This window comes from Mirounga leonina, unplaced genomic scaffold (assembly GCF_011800145.1).
Source record: "Mirounga leonina isolate KUSES-001 unplaced genomic scaffold, KU_Mleo_1.0 Mir_168, whole genome shotgun sequence".
NCBI classification, from domain to species: domain Eukaryota; kingdom Metazoa; phylum Chordata; class Mammalia; order Carnivora; family Phocidae; genus Mirounga; species Mirounga leonina.
The window spans coordinates 40,220,980-40,237,551 of NW_023270426.1; the positions used below are offsets into that span (position 1 = coordinate 40,220,980).

Sequence of the window (16,572 nt, forward strand, 5' to 3'; positions counted from 1 at the left end):
TAGTTTGGATTTTGGTAAAGCCCCCAAATGTAATTTTATAGTGTTTTTTCTTTACTCTTCTAAAGTGTAATGATTTTTTTAAAATAAAACCAGTTCATTGCAAATGCTATTCAAGTAGCATGAACATGTTCAAATTGGGAAACTAGCCCAGATTCTACCAATGTTTCCAAAAATCTGTAACTGACAGTATTTGATGTGGAATTTTGAAACAGAAGTACAAAATGTCTAATTTGCCTAAACTATAATGTATCTTTAAGGATATAACTTATTTTGAAGGGAAGTATCAAATGTGGATAAGAGATCGTTATTCTTTATTTAATCTATTACAAGTAGTTCAGTCTTAATGATGGTTAATGCTGATTGGTAGTTGACTGGTTTTAAGTTTCCCACGAGCAGAATGTTATAAATTGAGTTTACACATCTCATAAAAATACCCAAAGTGATTATACAATAAAGGTTGTTATGAGCAGTTTTTTAATCCAAGAATCATACTTTAATTCTTTATTTAAATTCAATTTAGTTAACATACACTGTATTATTAGTTACTGGGGTAGAATTTACTGATTCATCAGTTGCATGTAACATGCAGCTCATTATGTCAAGTGCCCTCCTTAATTCCCATCACCCAATTACCCCTTCCCCCCATTCACCTTCCCTTCAGCAACCCTCAGTTTGTATCCTGGAGTTCAGCATCTCTTACAGTTTGCCTCCCTCTCGTTTTCAGTTTATTTTTCCTTCCCTTCCCCTATGTTCATCTGTTTTGTTTCTTAAATTCCACATATGAGTGAAATCATATGGTGTTTGTCTTTCTCTGACTGGCTTATTTTGCTTAGCATAATACCCTCTAGTTCCATCCACTTCATGGCAAGATTTCATTCATTTTGATGGCTGATTAATAATTCCATTTTATGTGTATACCACATCTTCTGTGTCCAATCATCTGTCAATGACTATCTGGGTTCTTTCCATAGTTTGGCTATTGTGGACATTGCTGCTATAAACATTGGGGTGCAGTGCCCCTTCGAATCACTTGTCTGTGTATCCTTTGAATAACACCTAGTAGTACTATTGCTGGGTCATAGGGTGGCTCTATTTTTAACTTTTTTGAGGAACCTCCATATTGTTTTCAAGAGTGGCTGCACCAGTTTGTGTTTCCACCAACAGTGTAAGAGAGTTCCCCTTCCTTTGCATCCTCACCAACATCTGTTGTTTCCTGAGTTGTTAATTTTAGCCAAGAATCACACTTTATTAAAAAGAGTTTGTCTTCACGTGTGGCAGATTTAAAGTTTTCTCATTTGTATTGGATTGCTTTCTGCCTCTTTCAGAAGCAGTGAAAGGGTAATTCAGACCGGGAAAACTCAAGATTGAGTTTTACTGCAAATAGTGCTATGATTTCAAAAGGAGGAGAGATCCATTTCTCATCTATCTACACAATACTTAAGAAGTAATCAAGGCCTAAGAATTTAGAATCCACTGCTACTTTGAAGCTTTTTTAGAGTATTTAGAACCTTAGGACTGATGATTCTAGCACAAGCTAATAGTAGGGCTCAGCAATATTTCTCATTTCCACTGTTAAGTCATAGATGTGGAAGTAAATTGGGGACACAAGAATGCATACAGAAAGGTGGATCTGTGAGACCATTTGATAAAATACCGACGGCATTTTACTCTCTAGGAAAGTGGCAGCAATACCATAACTTTATTTTTCCCTGACAACCTCTCTACCTTCAGATAAATGTTAAATTCAACCAAAAAAAAGATGTGGAGGATATCATACGAATTTAACTTTCTTTACCAACTTATCAAATAGCTTAAAGACCATTTTTTGAGAATTTCAAAAATGAGCTCCTGCATAATGATCACTTTGATATAATTTGCTCAAAATGCCCAGAATTCACAGTTCACAAACTTGAAATCATTCAGGGACTAGACAGGCAAGACTGTAGAACGTAGTTAAGGACTTGGAACTTTAAGAAGATTCTCCTTTAATTTTTTTATGTTCTTTTCAAGCAAAATGTGTACACAAATTGAATTTGGCCCCGGTCATTAGTTTGTAACCTCAGGTCTATCTCTTTCATAAATTATTGAAGACTTATAAAAGTTTTTTTAATAAGATAATAGGTGAAATCTGAATTTCATAAATGTGTTTTGTGAGTTCCAATGAAAATGGCACTACACATGACACTATTTGCTGTGTGTAGTGAATATTTGATTTGGCACTTGGCAGAAAATCACATACTCTTTTTTGCGTCTTTAATTTTTGACAAAGAACCTGTTTTTTAACATTCAACCTGAATATAAGATTATCATTTAATAACCAGTGCTTTATTGGGGCACTTCAGTGGCTCAGTCAGCTAACCTCCAACTCTTGATTTTGGCTCAGGTCATGATCTCTGGGTTGTGGGATCAAGCCCTGTTTCAGGCTCCTTGCTCACTGGGGAGTCTGCTTCTTTCCCTCTCCCCTGAGCCCCACCGCCTTGTGCATCTATTCTCTCTATACATAAAGTAAATAAATCTTTAAAAAAAAAAACAACAGTGCTTTATTATAGTTCCTCTGCCAGGTTTCTTAAGCCTTGCTTTTGTTGGTAGTTGCTCTTTTCCAACTAACATTATGTGTAATATTTGAGGTCCATTAATTTGCTATAAGACAGGAAACATTGAGTTTTGTTTTGTTTTGTTTTTTTGTAGTTTGCAAAGCAGTGCTCTCTTTTTTTTATTAACATATGATTTGTTTCAGGGGTACAGGTCTGTGATTCATCAGTCTTACACAGTGCTCACCGCAACAATACTCTCCCCAGTGTCCATCACCCAGCCACCCCATCCCTCCCACCCCCCACCGCTCCAGCAACCCTCAGTTTGTTTCCTGAGATTAAGAGTCTCTTATGGTTTGTCTCCCTCTCTGGTTTTTGTCTTGTTCAATTTTTTCCTCTTTTCCCCTATGATCCTCTTCCTTGTTTCTCAAATTCCACATACCGGTGAGATCATATGACAGTTGTCTTTCTCTGATTGACTTATTTCACTTAGCATAATACCGTAAAGTTCTATCCATGTCGTTGCAAATGGCAAGATTTCATTTTTTTGATGGCTGCATAATATTCCATTTTGTGTGTGTGTGTGTGTGTGTGTGTATACACACCACATATACCACATTGTAAGTATATATATATATACCACATATACCACATTGTGTGTGTGGTGTATATATAAATAAATATATATACCACAATGAGTTTTAATATGAGATACTTTTACGTTACTAACTGGACTTTCCCAGTTTGTGTTTAAGAATCTGCAGTATGACGAACTGTGCTTTATAGTAGTTTTCTTTGAGTCCACAGGATGATAGTATTTCTTACCAACTGCAGTCTCCCCCCATTGATTTTTCCCTCTGAAAATATGATGGAAACAGGTATTTTTAATACCAGTTTGGGAAGTTTTTATTTTTAATGGAGGGTTATTCTTTACCCACCCTCTATTATCTCATCCCCTAGAAAATCATAGAATCAGTAAAACTAAGCTTTATAAGACTTTTGTACATAATGGAAGTTTGAGCATATAATAAGCAAATAAGTTGGTTACACATTTGGGTGAACTCAAAAACACTTTGTTTTTTTTTAAGTTTTTATTTAATTTCCAGTTAGTTATCATACATTTAATATTAGTTTCAGGTGTACAAAAGAGTGATTCAGCACTTCCATACAACACCTGGTGCTCAATACAAGTGCACTCCTTAATCCTTTTCACCTGTTTAACCCATTCTCCCACCACCTCTGTTCTGGTAACCATTAGTTCTCTGTAGTTAAGGGTCCATTTCTTGATTGGTCTCTCTTTTTTTTCCTTTTGCTGGTTTGTTTCTTAAATTCCACATATGAGTGAAATCACATGGTATTTTCAAGGACACTTTTTAAAAAGAGTGTTTTAGGATTCCCTTGAAGAGTGTATTTTTATTAAGATTAGGTTTCTTCTGGGGGTGCCTGGGTGGCTCAGTCAGTTAAGCATCTGCCTTCAGCTCAGGTCATGATCCCGGGGTCTGGGATTGAGCCCGCATCAGGCTCTGCGCCCAACTGGGAGTCTGCTTCTCCCTCTCCCTCTGCCGCTCCCCCCTGCTTGTGTGCTCTTTCTGTCTCTCTCTGTGTCAAATAAATAAAATCTTTTAAAAAAAAAAAAGATTCGGTTTCTTCTGAAATGAAAAAAAAAAGGGGGGAATAGAGAACACCACTTGGTGTTAAAAGTGAGCTTACAGGGGTGCCTGGGTGGCTCAGTCGGTTAAGCATCTGCCTTGAGCTCAGGTCATGATCCCAGGGTCCTGGGATCAAGCCCCTCCCCCCGCAGACAGGCTCCCTGCTCAGCGGGGAGCCTGCTTCTCCCTCTCCTCCCCGCTCATGCTCTCTCTTGCTATCTCTGTCTCTCTCGATATCTCTCTCTCTCTCCAATTGAAAAAGAAAAAAAAAGTGAGCTTAGAGTCTTAGATATTTAGATTGTGAAAAAAAAAAACTGTCTCTTCTTTATCATTTCTAGAGCCCTTTATTATCCCCTTCAGATTGTACTTAATTTTAATCTTCCTTCCTAGTTAGAAGTAAGAGTGAAGTAGAAAGTTAGAAAACCTCCCTCAACCACTTCCAGGGCCTCGTCAATGACCTGGTTAATTGGTTAATACTCTGCTTGACATGGAGTCCTATTTTGAATTCCCAGAGGATGTTTCTGATAAGGCATGACATTCCAGGCTTATGACTCCAGTCTTACAATTAATAATATAGAGATTTTGAACAAAGTGAATTTATCTGAGTTCAGATCTAATTCTGCCACCTATCTGCTGTAGTCTTTTATATGCAGATTACCTTCTCCAAGCATCATCCTTATGTATAAAAGGTAGATAATGGTACCAAATTTGTAGTCATGAGAATTTAATGTGTTGATACTTGTGAAGTATTTAGCATGTTGTCTAGCACTAGTAAATGCTCAGTATATATGTTATGCAAGTGACTTGAGAAATTTTAAGGTTAACATTTGTTGCCTGTTTCAGTAGCCATCCATTTATATTTATATTATGTTTTTACTTTATTTTATTTTATTTTATTTTATTTTATTTTATTTTATTTTATTTTATTTAAGTAAGCTCTGTGCCCAGCGTAGGGCTTGAACTTAGGACTCTGAGACCAAGAGCTAGCCAGGCCCCCTCAACAGCCATCTATTTAATATAACATTGTTTAATGGCCTCAGTTCATAAAACTTAACGTCTTCAAAATAATACCAGTTAATGAGGATTTGGGTGAGGTGCTAATTCTTTCATTCATCAAAGATTTTAGAATATACTATGTGTCAGAAACTATGTCAAGCAACAAAGCAAGAAAACTGAATATAATACATAAGAGCCTCAACCTCAAAAAAAAAAAAAAAAAAGAGCCTCAACCTCATGGAGCGTGGATCAGAGTGCTGTAAATAAGTACACATATCAGTTCATGACAAATATAAGGGACTATGAGAGACACAAGGTGAACTGTTACTTCTTTTTTGGAAAAGATGACATTTAGCCTGAGACCAGGATGAGAAGGGCACTAAATTTGGTGTGAATGACATAGCTAGTTAGTAGTTAGGTGGTACACGTTTGCATATGCTAATGATACCACTTATATTGTGAATTGACCATTTAGGTCAATAGTCTTTAAAGGTTTTTGGGTTTGATTTGAATGAACATTTTTAATAGAGTATAAAGAAATAGTCTATAATTAATTTTCTGAAATATTTCACAAGTTTATATGATTTTTAATGTTACATTTTTGTCTTTATTTTGATGTGATCAAAGGTCAGTCTTTAGAAATAATTGAAAAAGATTTTTTTTTAGTTAGAAAGTCTTATCCTTACTTGACTAGGTTTCATAAATTTTCACTTTTTAAAAGTTTTTTGTGGCTTAATTTTTGCCTCTTAACTATTTGATACATAGGCAATTTATTTGATACTTCAATTGAATTTGTAAATTAAATTTTTTATTTTTCCCAGATAGCTAACCAGTGTGCTAGCACTTTATCATGTTAATTTTTTTTCTGCATCCTAATCTTTTTATAACTATCTAATATTAATCTGTGTGGTCTTGCGTTAATAAGCCAATTAGTTGATTATAGACTTAAATCTTTTAATATATGGTAAATCCATTTCTTCCTCATTTTTTCCCACTAATTTCCTTAGCTTATTTTTACTTGTTTTTCTAAATTTCAGACACATACTGTCATGTCTCAAGAACAAATCTTAGTTTCGGTTGGAATTTTACAAAGCTATACGTTAAGTGATACTTTTGTAATTTCTTTACAGAATTAATATTACTTAAAGGTCCACTTACTGAACTTCCAGTGGCCAGGGATTAAAACCGAGAGAAGAAAGCTCGTAAAGATTCATTTTTTTATAAAATTACTGTCTCATATTCAAGATGGTGAATCAAAATATTTTTCCCTTTCAGGAAGATATCTTGATATTGTTCATAGTCACTCAGGATTTTTCTTAAAGCCTATTCTCATATACCTTAAGCTTTAAAATTCCTTTATTTTTCAGCTTTTCTATAATGTGGCATTCTACATTTACATTTAATTTTTACAATACATTAGGTTTTAAATAAATCATATGTAAGATTTTCTGTTGTAAATTAACATTTTTAGTAAATCATTGGTGTGTGATTTGGGGAATACTTACTATTATATTTAGGAAGCTTTAGGTTATATTTGATTTTAGTATAGAATTGATGGGTATCATACACTCAACTTGGAATGCTAGCCCAAAGCAGTATTAATATTTCTTTTTTTTTCTTAATTCACAGTGATGCGGTTAACTAAGCCTACTTTATTCACCAATATTCCAGTAACATGTGAAGAAAAAGACTTACCTGGTATGCTTTGTTCTGCTTGCACCTAGGGAAAAGTTGAAACCTGGATTGCCTATATTACCTTGGAATAAGCATAGTCTTGCCAGTCTTATACTAACTTTTTGCTGCATTCTTTGTTGTCTCTTTTTGTATGATGTAAGTGGTGGCCATCTAAGTGTAGGTCTTACTCATAATCTCTAAGTCAAGATACTGTTGATTTCCCATGGCAACAAGAAACTTTTAATTTTAGTAAGGATACATTCATAGTCATGATATTAAAATTTTATTTATCCTCACATGTTCCATCAACATGTGTATTAGCCATTCCCTTTATTTAAAATTATTGGAACTCTCTATATTTTGTATCTGATGACCTTCTTTTTCCTTTGTTTCTGAAGTGTTCATTGTCCATGAAAGTAGAATTTTTTGGCATGCATTTGTTGCAGTGAAGATTATAAATTAGATATTTGTAATATAATTTTTGTTAAGATTCTTTTTTTTTAAGTGTTTCTCCCAGCTGTTTCTTTATGGAGGTAAAACTTACTTACAAGATAGATGTTAGAATTTATGTTTTTCTCTTTCTATAGGAGAGCTCTTTAACCAACTCATGAGAGATGATCCTTCAACTGTAAATGGTGCAGAAATTTTAATGTTGGGAGAAATGTTGACTTTACCACAGAATTTCGGGTAAGAATGAAATGTTGACATAAACTGTACTTAAAGCCATTACAAATTATGTTTTCATAAAATAACTAATGAACGGAAAAATACTCATACATTTAAGTGGTTAAAAAAAAAAAAAGGTTTTACCAAAATTAAACTTTGTGATTCCGGGGGTTTTTTTTAATTAAAAAAAATAAATAAAAAAGAAAAGGGGAGGGGCACCTGGGTGACTCCGTCAGTTAAGTGTCCAAGTCTTCCTTTTGGCTCAGATCGTAATCTCAGGTTGGTGAGATCAAGCCCTTCATCGGGCTCACGCTGGATATGGACCCTACTTGGAATTCTCTCTCTCCCTTTCCCTCTGCCATCCCCTCCAAATCACCACCACCAGCCCCCCGCAAAAAAAAAAAAAAAAGATACATACCCAACATAAGGTGTCAGACTTGTCAGCTCATTAGGAACTGTCAATTTTTATTCCTTCTCTTATTCTTAGCTTTTCTCTTATTCTAGGCTATTAATGAGGTAGAAGCCCTTGGTTTTACTCTGTTTGCAACTGCGAGAATTTAAGACCACATGGAATTTTTCAGGTTTTTTATTTATTTATTTATTTATTTATTTAAGATTTTATTTATTTGAGAGGGGGGGAGCACAGAGAGAGAGACAGAAGGAGAAGCAGACTCCCCGCTGAACAGAGAGCCTAAAGCAGGGCTCGATCCCAGGACCCTGAGATTATGACCTGAGCTGAAGGCAGACGCTTAACTGACTAAGCCATCCAGGCGCCCCGATTTTTCAGGTTTTTAAAAAAGGTTTACAGAATGTGGTCACTGACTGGTGTCTTGAAAGCTTGGAAATATATTCATATTAAAAAATTAACGTAAAATATATTTATAGATTTTTGTATAATATATATTTATAAACAGGTATTTTATAAATCTTTACAAAAATATAAAGTAGTCATTATTTGTATTAGAATAACTTAGAAAAATAAAACAAATTGGTAAAAAATACTCAGATCAATTACTGGGGTCTCTACTAGATTTAGGGCATAAGCTATTTTAAAAATTGCCTTTTGTAGTCTCTTCAGTAATAAATCCTAAGACTTTTTTTTTTTTTTTAAAGATTTTATTTATTTGAGACAGAGAGAATGAGAGACAGAGACAGAGAGCATGAGAGGGAGGAGGGTCAGAGGGAGAAGCAGACTCCCTGCCAAGCAGGGAGCCCGATGCGGGACTCGATCCCGGGACTCCAGGATCATGACCTGAGCCGAAGGCAGTCGCTTAACCAACTGAGCCACCCAGGCGCCCAAATCCTAAGACTTTTAACATGGATCTGATTTCGGTGACTTATGTCTAGAGAAACAGGCTGTTTGTACAGTAGTTGAGGGCCAAGATACATATCATGTTTTATAGGCTATATCAGTATTTTGAACTGTACTGCGTAATGAATAAGCAGCCTAAAGTACACAAAGGAATGCTGAAACAGTATTTCACCTGATCACTATCCTTTACTAAATTCTTCTCCATTTTAAGATCTCAGTGGTGCTTATATAGACTATTTGTGTTAAGGACAACCTGGGTGACTCAGATGGTTAAGCGTCTGCCTTCGGCTCAGGTCATGATCCCAGGGTCCTGGGATCGAGTCCCACATTGGGCTCCCTGCTCCTTGGGAGCCTGCTTCTCCCTCTGCCTCTCTCTCTCTGTCTCTCATGAATAAATAAATAAAATCTTTAAAAAAAAAAAAATATTTGTGTTAAAACTTGAGTGGATTTTTGCCTAAAAGTTTATTTTATTTCACAGGAATATATTTTTGGGAGAGACCTTTTCCAGTTATATCAGCGTTCATAATGATAGCAATCAAGTTGTAAAAGATATATTAGTAAAAGTAAGTGGCATTCTTGTTTGGGATATATATATTTTTTTTTAACTTTTTAATTTGTATTCCTGTGTTTTTGAAACATCATTAAAATGCATTTTGATACTGGACTTTTTCATTGTCATTAACAGGCATTAATTGAACACTTAAAGGTATAAGATAATATGCTGGGCACAGAATCATTTTTCCTTATCCTCAAAGGTTATGATCACTTGGGTGAGAAAGTATACCAAAGGTTTAAGTTTTTATTAATAATTTGTGATTAACATAAAATTTGGAAGAGGAGGAAAGATCACAGAGGATTGCATCAATCACGAAGACTTATTGGAGAAGGAACACAACAGGATCTTCAAAGAATGGTAGGATTTAGAGAAAAAGAGGAACATGATACTCAGGAGCAGAGGCATAGGCATCCATAAAGTGTTCTTGTAGCAGAGAACAGAATTCACTTGATAGAAGAAGTAGGTAAGGTACAGAGATGTGTAGTAGTCATAAAGTGGAGCATCTTGAAAGCCAGGTTATAGCTAAGGGTTTTAGCGTTTTTTTGTGTGTGTTTTTTTTTAAGGCAGTGGGCAGTCAGTGGGGACTTTTGAGCAAAGGTATTCACACCGTGTTAGAAGACTGATACGAAAGCATTGATTGAGATAGTTTGTAGGAAATACACCAGTTAGAAGATTTTTGCAGTCATTTAGAAATCAAGAGGTAGAATATGCTAACTCAATTAAACAATCTGAAATTTATTTAGAAAGAGAAAGGGCATAAAGAAAGTAATAATTTACTGTAGGTCAGGGGCGCCTGGGTGGCTCAGTTGTTGAGCGTCTGCCTTCGGCTCGGGTCGTGAACCCAGGGTCCTGGGATCGAGCCCCGCATCAGGCTCCCTGCTCGGCAGGAAGCCTGCTTCTCCCTCTCCGTCTGCCCTTGCTTGTGTTCCCTCTCTCGCTGTGTCTCTCTGTCAAATGAATAAAATCTTTAAAAAAAAAAAAAAAAATTTACTCTAGGTTAGGGAGAAGTCATCAAAGCTATCTTCACATGGTAACTTTATGTTACTAGAGCATTGCCAAAAGGGAAGTCCAATTAAAATGAGTTTTAAAATGATCAGCAAGCAGGTCATGATCCCAGGGTCCTGGGTTCGAGCCTCGCATCGGGCTCCCTGCTCGGCGGGAAGCCTGCTTCTCCCTCTCCCACTCCCCCTGCTTGTGTTCCCTCTCTCGCTGTGTCTCTCTCTGTCAAATAAATAAAATCTTCAAAAAAAAAAAAAAATGATCAGCAAGTATTAGCATTGAAAAGGACCTCATAGAGCCAATATTCCAAATTTCATATATGACCCAACTACCAGAAACTGGATGCAAAATTTTTCATAGATGTTTGTATGTTTATCATAATATGGATGGAGTTTCTGCCTTTTATTAAACTGCGGGTTGTCAGACTATAGCCTGCAGGCCAAATTTGGTCTCTTGCCTGTTTTTATAAGGCCTTGGAGCTAAGAATGTTTTCTACATTTTCAAATGATTCAAAAGAAACAATCTTACTTTGGATGTGAAAATTATATGAAATTCAAATGTCAGTGTCCATAAATAAAGTTTTATTGGCACACAGCCACAGTCATTCATTTATGTATTATCTGGGGCAGATATTAAGCTACAACTGGGAGTACAACTGGGGAGTTGCAGAGTTGCGAAGAGATTGTATTATGACCTGTAAAGTCCAAATTATTTGCTACCTGACCTTTTAAAGAAAAAGTTTGCCAACCTCTGCATTGATTATGAAAAGGTCTGACTGTGAGAACTTTGAGAACATATACTTTTTTCCTGGCATACAGTTGACATTCAGTAAATGATTAATTTATTTTCATAAGGTGAATAAATCAACAAGTACATAAGATTTAAGTCAGTATTTAAAAGAGTGAATAATATAATAGCATACTTAGTATAAAATATCTATTTATATTTATGTTGGCTTTATTAAGATTTAATTTCCATAAAGGCAGTGGTATTTAATAATAGTAGCTAATGTTTATTGTGCAGTGCCCACCAAGAGTTATCTTAGTTTCTCAGATAAGACATTCAGATTCATGATTTACATATAAGCCGTTTTTGACATCAGAATAACTTAGGATATAGGTGAGGAAGCACAGCATGATACTGGTTTATATTTTTCTTTTTTATGTTGTCTATTAGCTTTTAGATGTCTCTATTATGGTTTCTTAAAAAAAGATTTAGGGGGTGCTTGGGTGGCTCAGTCAGTTAAGCGTCTGCCTTTGGTTAAGCATCTGCCTTGGGCTCAGGTCATGATCTCAGGGTCCTGGGATCGAGCCCCGCATCGGGCTCCCTGCACAGCGGCAAGTCGGCTTCTCCCTCTCCCTCTGTGATCTCTCTCACTCTTGCTCTCTGTCAAATAAATAAATAAAATCTTTTAAAAATAAATAAGTAAAAGATTTAGATAATTTTCCTTCATTTTCAGTGCCTTGAAACAATGTATTTGGAGCATTTAGACTATCTGCTTTTTGTAGGGTTTAAAGAATTCTGTGAAATCATGTGAGCTTGTATGTCTAATGGGGGAAGATTCTTAATAACATCTGCCCTTTTTTCCTGTGGAGATCAGTTTAAGCTTTTTGTGTCTAATGGTGTATAACAGTTTGTTAAACTGTTTTATTCTAGGAAATGATCCACTTTAGGTAGTATTTGCATACAGGTCTACAAAGTAGTCTCTGAAAAATTTCTTCTCTATTGGTATTTTTCCCCTGGTCATTTCTTATTTTGCATAATTTTGCTTCCTTTTTTTTTCCTCTCTTCGTTAAACTAGCTTTTGTTTTGTGTATTTTTTTTTCAAAACTATTTTCATTACATTTAATGTTTTTTTATTCTCTACCTCTTTGATTTTCGCTTTTAACAAGTTCCTTTCTTATGCTTCTGATTTTTTACTTTGTTCTTTTCTAGCTTTCTCAGCTGGGGATTTAATTTTTATTCTTTTATTTCTGTTGATAAAAGAATTTTCTTCTGATTGCTTTAAGCATATCCTACAGATTCTAATATGTAGCATTTTCATTCTGATTACTTTTTAAAGAATTCTATAATTTTATTTTTATTTCCTCTTCTACCCAAGAGTTGTTTAATAGGTTTTTCAGATAGAAAGGAGGTTTTTTTTTCTGGTTAATGATCTATAGTTTGTTTAATTGCATTGTGATAAATTTTGTTCTTGTTTTATTCCTGCTTACAGAACTTGATAGTGTTTTCTTTGTGACCTAATACTAATTTTTAATGAATATTCCATGTGTACTTAAGAAGAAGGTATATTTTCTATTATCCATTGTAAAACTAGATATGTAGATCCATAAGATTTACCTTACTAATGGTGTTGGTAGGTCTCCCATATCTTTACTTCCTTTTTTTTTTTTTTTTTTGGTCAACTTGATCTGTCTTGTACTGAAAGTGACATGTTAATCTCACATTATTAGTGTGCTTCTATTTGTATCTTAAACTTTGTGCTTTATGAAAGTCTATGCTCTTTGGTTCATAGATATTTATGCTTGTTATTCTTCATTTTGAATTGTGGCTTATAGCACTAAAAGTTTCCTCCTTTGCCAGTTTAATGCTTTTTGGCTCAAATCTTAGTTGGGGTGTCTGTATCACTACCCGGTTTTGTTTACTGTTTCCATTTGCCTGGTGTGCCTTTGTCCATCTTTTTATTTTTAGCCTTTCTCATTTTGTTTTTATTTATGTTTCTCTTATATTACACATAGTTGGGTCTTGCTTTGTGAGCCATATTGAATTTTTTTATTAGATGAATTAAGTCCATTCACGTTTATCTATAAGTTTATATGGTCAGTTTCAAATATGTCACATTGTTTTCTATTTAAATAGTAAGCGTATTATGTTACATCTGCTATGCCTTTTTTCTCCACGCAACGTGTTTTCATTCCTTATTTTTCAAATAATTTTTGTATTTAGGGAAGTTTGTATTTTGTTTTACATTTTGCCTTTGTATTTATGCCTTTTATGATATATCCCCCCTTGGCTGTTTCTTACTTGGCTGCTTACTGTAGGGCTTTTAGTCTTTAATAGTGTCCTTTAACTCTTACCTATTGCTTAGACCACTTTCCTTTTCCCCCTTCTCGTATCTTCCCATTTTTATTTGCATATTGATTGGATCGAGATTTCTCAAGTAGATTGCTCCAGACATGCTTGTGGGGGTAATATCCTCAGAACCTTGAAGTGTCCAAAAGTGTTTTTATACTTGAAGGACAGTTTGACTGGATATAAAATCCTTCATTTACATTTTCCTTCCTTATGTTTTCTGAAAATGCTGCTCCTTTGTTACTTAGCTATATATGCTGTTTTTGAGAGGACTGATGCCAGTCATATTCTCTTGCCTTGTAAGTTATTTGGTAATTTTTCCTGGAGGCCCTGGGGATTTTTTTTTTCCTGTATGTTTTAGAATTGGTCGTTTGATGTCATTTCTCTGATAGCAAGTGGACCCTTTCAATATGTAGATTTAGATCTTTTATTTCTAGAAAGTTTTCATGGATTTTATTGGTAGTTGTATTCAGTTATTTCATTTGTCATTTCACGATTCTAATATGATTTGTGTCCTTTTTTTCTTTCCTGAATTCAATCAACTATTTACATTCTTCTCTAAAAAAATTTTAGCCCCATGCTAAAACAACACCACCAACAAATTTAGCTTTGTTTTTAAAATTTCTCATTCTAGGTGTTTTTTTATATTTCATATGTTCTCTTGAGGGTATTTAATTCAGTTTGAGTATTTTACTATAGTTTTCTCTTAGTATACAGTAGTTCGTTCACTATTGGTTTTGGGTGGCAGTTTTTATCAGTGAATGTCTCAGTTCTCATCTACTTTTATAGTATTTTTTGAATAGATGAAGACTGTTGGTAGCTTTGCATTCTGTGAAATGTAGTTTGGGTGCTTTGATATTCCTAATTCAAAAATACCCTCTTAAAGCATTGTGAACAAAGTGTGGTTTCTTTACTGGGTGGCTTTTGGGAAGGCTGATGGAGGAGGAAGGGGTTGTGTGTTCCTCAAATTTTCTTTTTTTTTTTTTTTTAAGATTTTGTCAGAGAGCGCACAAGCAGGGGGAGCGGCAGGCAGAGGGAGAAGCAGGCTCCCCTCTGAGCAGGGAGCCCGACGTGGGGCTCGATCCCAGGACCCTGGGATCATGCCCTGAGCTGAAGGCAGATGCTTAACCGACTGAGCCACCCAGGAGCCCCAAAGTTTCTCTTTTCATGTGAATTGTAGTGTCCTAAATTTTTCCTCTTCCCTCCACAGTTTCCAAAAGGTGTCTCTCCTTTTGACTCTTTTTCAAAACCCTGACGTGTTTTCTTTCCTGTCAAACAACTGTTACGTCCCTTTCCTATAGACCGTGCTCTCATCTTCCAGTAATGCCCTTTCTCAGTATTTTCACGCTTAGAATAGACTTTGTCTTTCTGGAAGTGGTTTAGATCAGTGTTAGACCTATCTCTTCTCTTTCTCTTCAGCTCAACTTTTCCTGAACTTCTCTTATTCTTTGCAAAGGCTTATGGCAAGAGCATGAGAAATAGCTTGCAAAAATTTGATATTTGTCTACTTACAGGTAATTTGAAGTTTGGACATTTGCTGCTTTCTACTTATACTAACACAAGGTTTAGTATAGTTTTATTTGTTTTTTGTTTTTGTTTTTGTTTTGTGGATGACTTGGGAGATCATAATTATACTGCTGCTATTACTTCAGCTACCCAGACTTCTGTCCTCAAAACTTTTTTTTATAACTCCTGGAATTTTGAAATCAAGAAGAGAGATTGTGAATCTGTACTTTTTTTATTCTTTTACTGTCAGCTTAGTTTTGTTTTTGTTTTTTGTTTTTTGTAAGATTTTATTTCTTTATCTGACAGAGAGAGACAGCCAGAGAGGGAACACAAGCAGGGGGCATGGGAGAGGGAGAAGCAGGCTTCCCGCTGAGCAGGGAGCCCGATGCGGGGCTCGATCCCAGGACCCTGGGATCATGACCTGAGCCAAAGACAGATGCTTAACCAACTGAGCCACCCAGGTGCCCCTCCCCCCCCGAAACCCTCTGTTTCCCGGGGTCCAGGGTCCCTAGTCTCTCATGGTTCATCTCCCTTTCCGACTCTTGATTTCAGCTCAGGTCTGGATCTCAGGGTTGTGAGGTCAGGCCCCTCTTGAGAGAAAAAAAAAAGTATTCCCCTATCCCAAGCCAGCCTTCTATTTCTCCACTACTATTTTCCCCAAACATTTAAATTCAACACAGGCAGGGATTTTGGTTCGTTTTGTTCACTGATGTATCTCCAGCTCCTGGCAAAGCCCTGGCCTATAGTAGGTAATAAGAAAGTAAATGGTTGGTGCAGCATTATTTATAATAGCGAAAAAGAAAAAAAGATGCAAGTGTTAAGTCATATATATATTAATACTATAGTTGTGACACTTAAAAAAATGACACAGAGGAAAACATACTGGACAGAAAGCCCATGGGTTTGAGTGGTTTTTTTTTTAACCCCCTCTTCTCTGGTTTCTAAAATGTTTAAGGAATTTTTAATCTTAGTTCCGTTACTTACTAGTTGTATAACCTTAGGGAAGTTGTTACTTCTCTGTGCCTTGGTTTTATTGTCTGTAAAATGGGAATAGTATGACTGCCTACTTAGGATTGTAGATATTAAATGAATAATGAGCTTAGAACAAGGCCTTGCACATAGAGAGTGCCCAATAAATTTGAGTTCCTGCTATTTTATAACTGAATATAACGACCAAAGAGATAGCACAAATAAATATCCCGCTTCACAGTGCCTAGCATTAAGAATGTTAGATTAGAATTAACTGCAGAAAACCTGTTAGTTTTTTAAAAACAAAGACTTAATAGAATCCAAGCTTTTATATAAAAACTTCCCCTAATCCTTATGACCTAGCATGATCTTTACTTTCTCTGAATTTTTCTTAACATTTGCCTCAAAGTTTCATCATAACATCATTCAGTATTCAACACGTATTTATTAATTACCTAGTATGGTGTCAGGCATCAGGTTGTAGTAGTGAGTAAGAGAAGACAAAAGAGGTTTGTGCCTCCATAGACCTTAGATTTTCGATAGGGTGGGCAGAAACAGGTATACAAAATACTAAAAATAAGTAACTAGAGATTGTGGTAAATGTTAAAAGGGAAGTTAAATTTGAATGTGACAGAAAGTGAC

At 35.5% G+C, this 16,572-nt stretch overlaps 1 protein-coding gene across 6 annotated transcripts in view; it reads left to right on the forward strand.

Annotated features, from left to right (window-relative positions):
* TRAPPC13 (trafficking protein particle complex 13) overlaps positions 1-16,572 on the forward strand; it is a 38,328-nt gene that overhangs the window by 4,585 nt on the left and 17,171 nt on the right. For 3 of the 6 annotated variants that reach the window (XM_035014530.1, XM_035014531.1, XM_035014532.1), the window contains exons 2-4: positions 6,806-6,874; positions 7,438-7,537; positions 9,307-9,391. In XM_035014530.1, the coding sequence (XP_034870421.1) occupies positions 6,806-6,874; positions 7,438-7,537; positions 9,307-9,391 (254 nt within the window). Of the gene's footprint in view, positions 1-6,805; positions 6,875-7,437; positions 7,538-8,020; positions 8,098-9,306; positions 9,392-16,572 lie in introns of those variants that run through there. The other 3 variants (XM_035014534.1, XM_035014533.1, XM_035014535.1) reach the window with 3 other exon arrangements.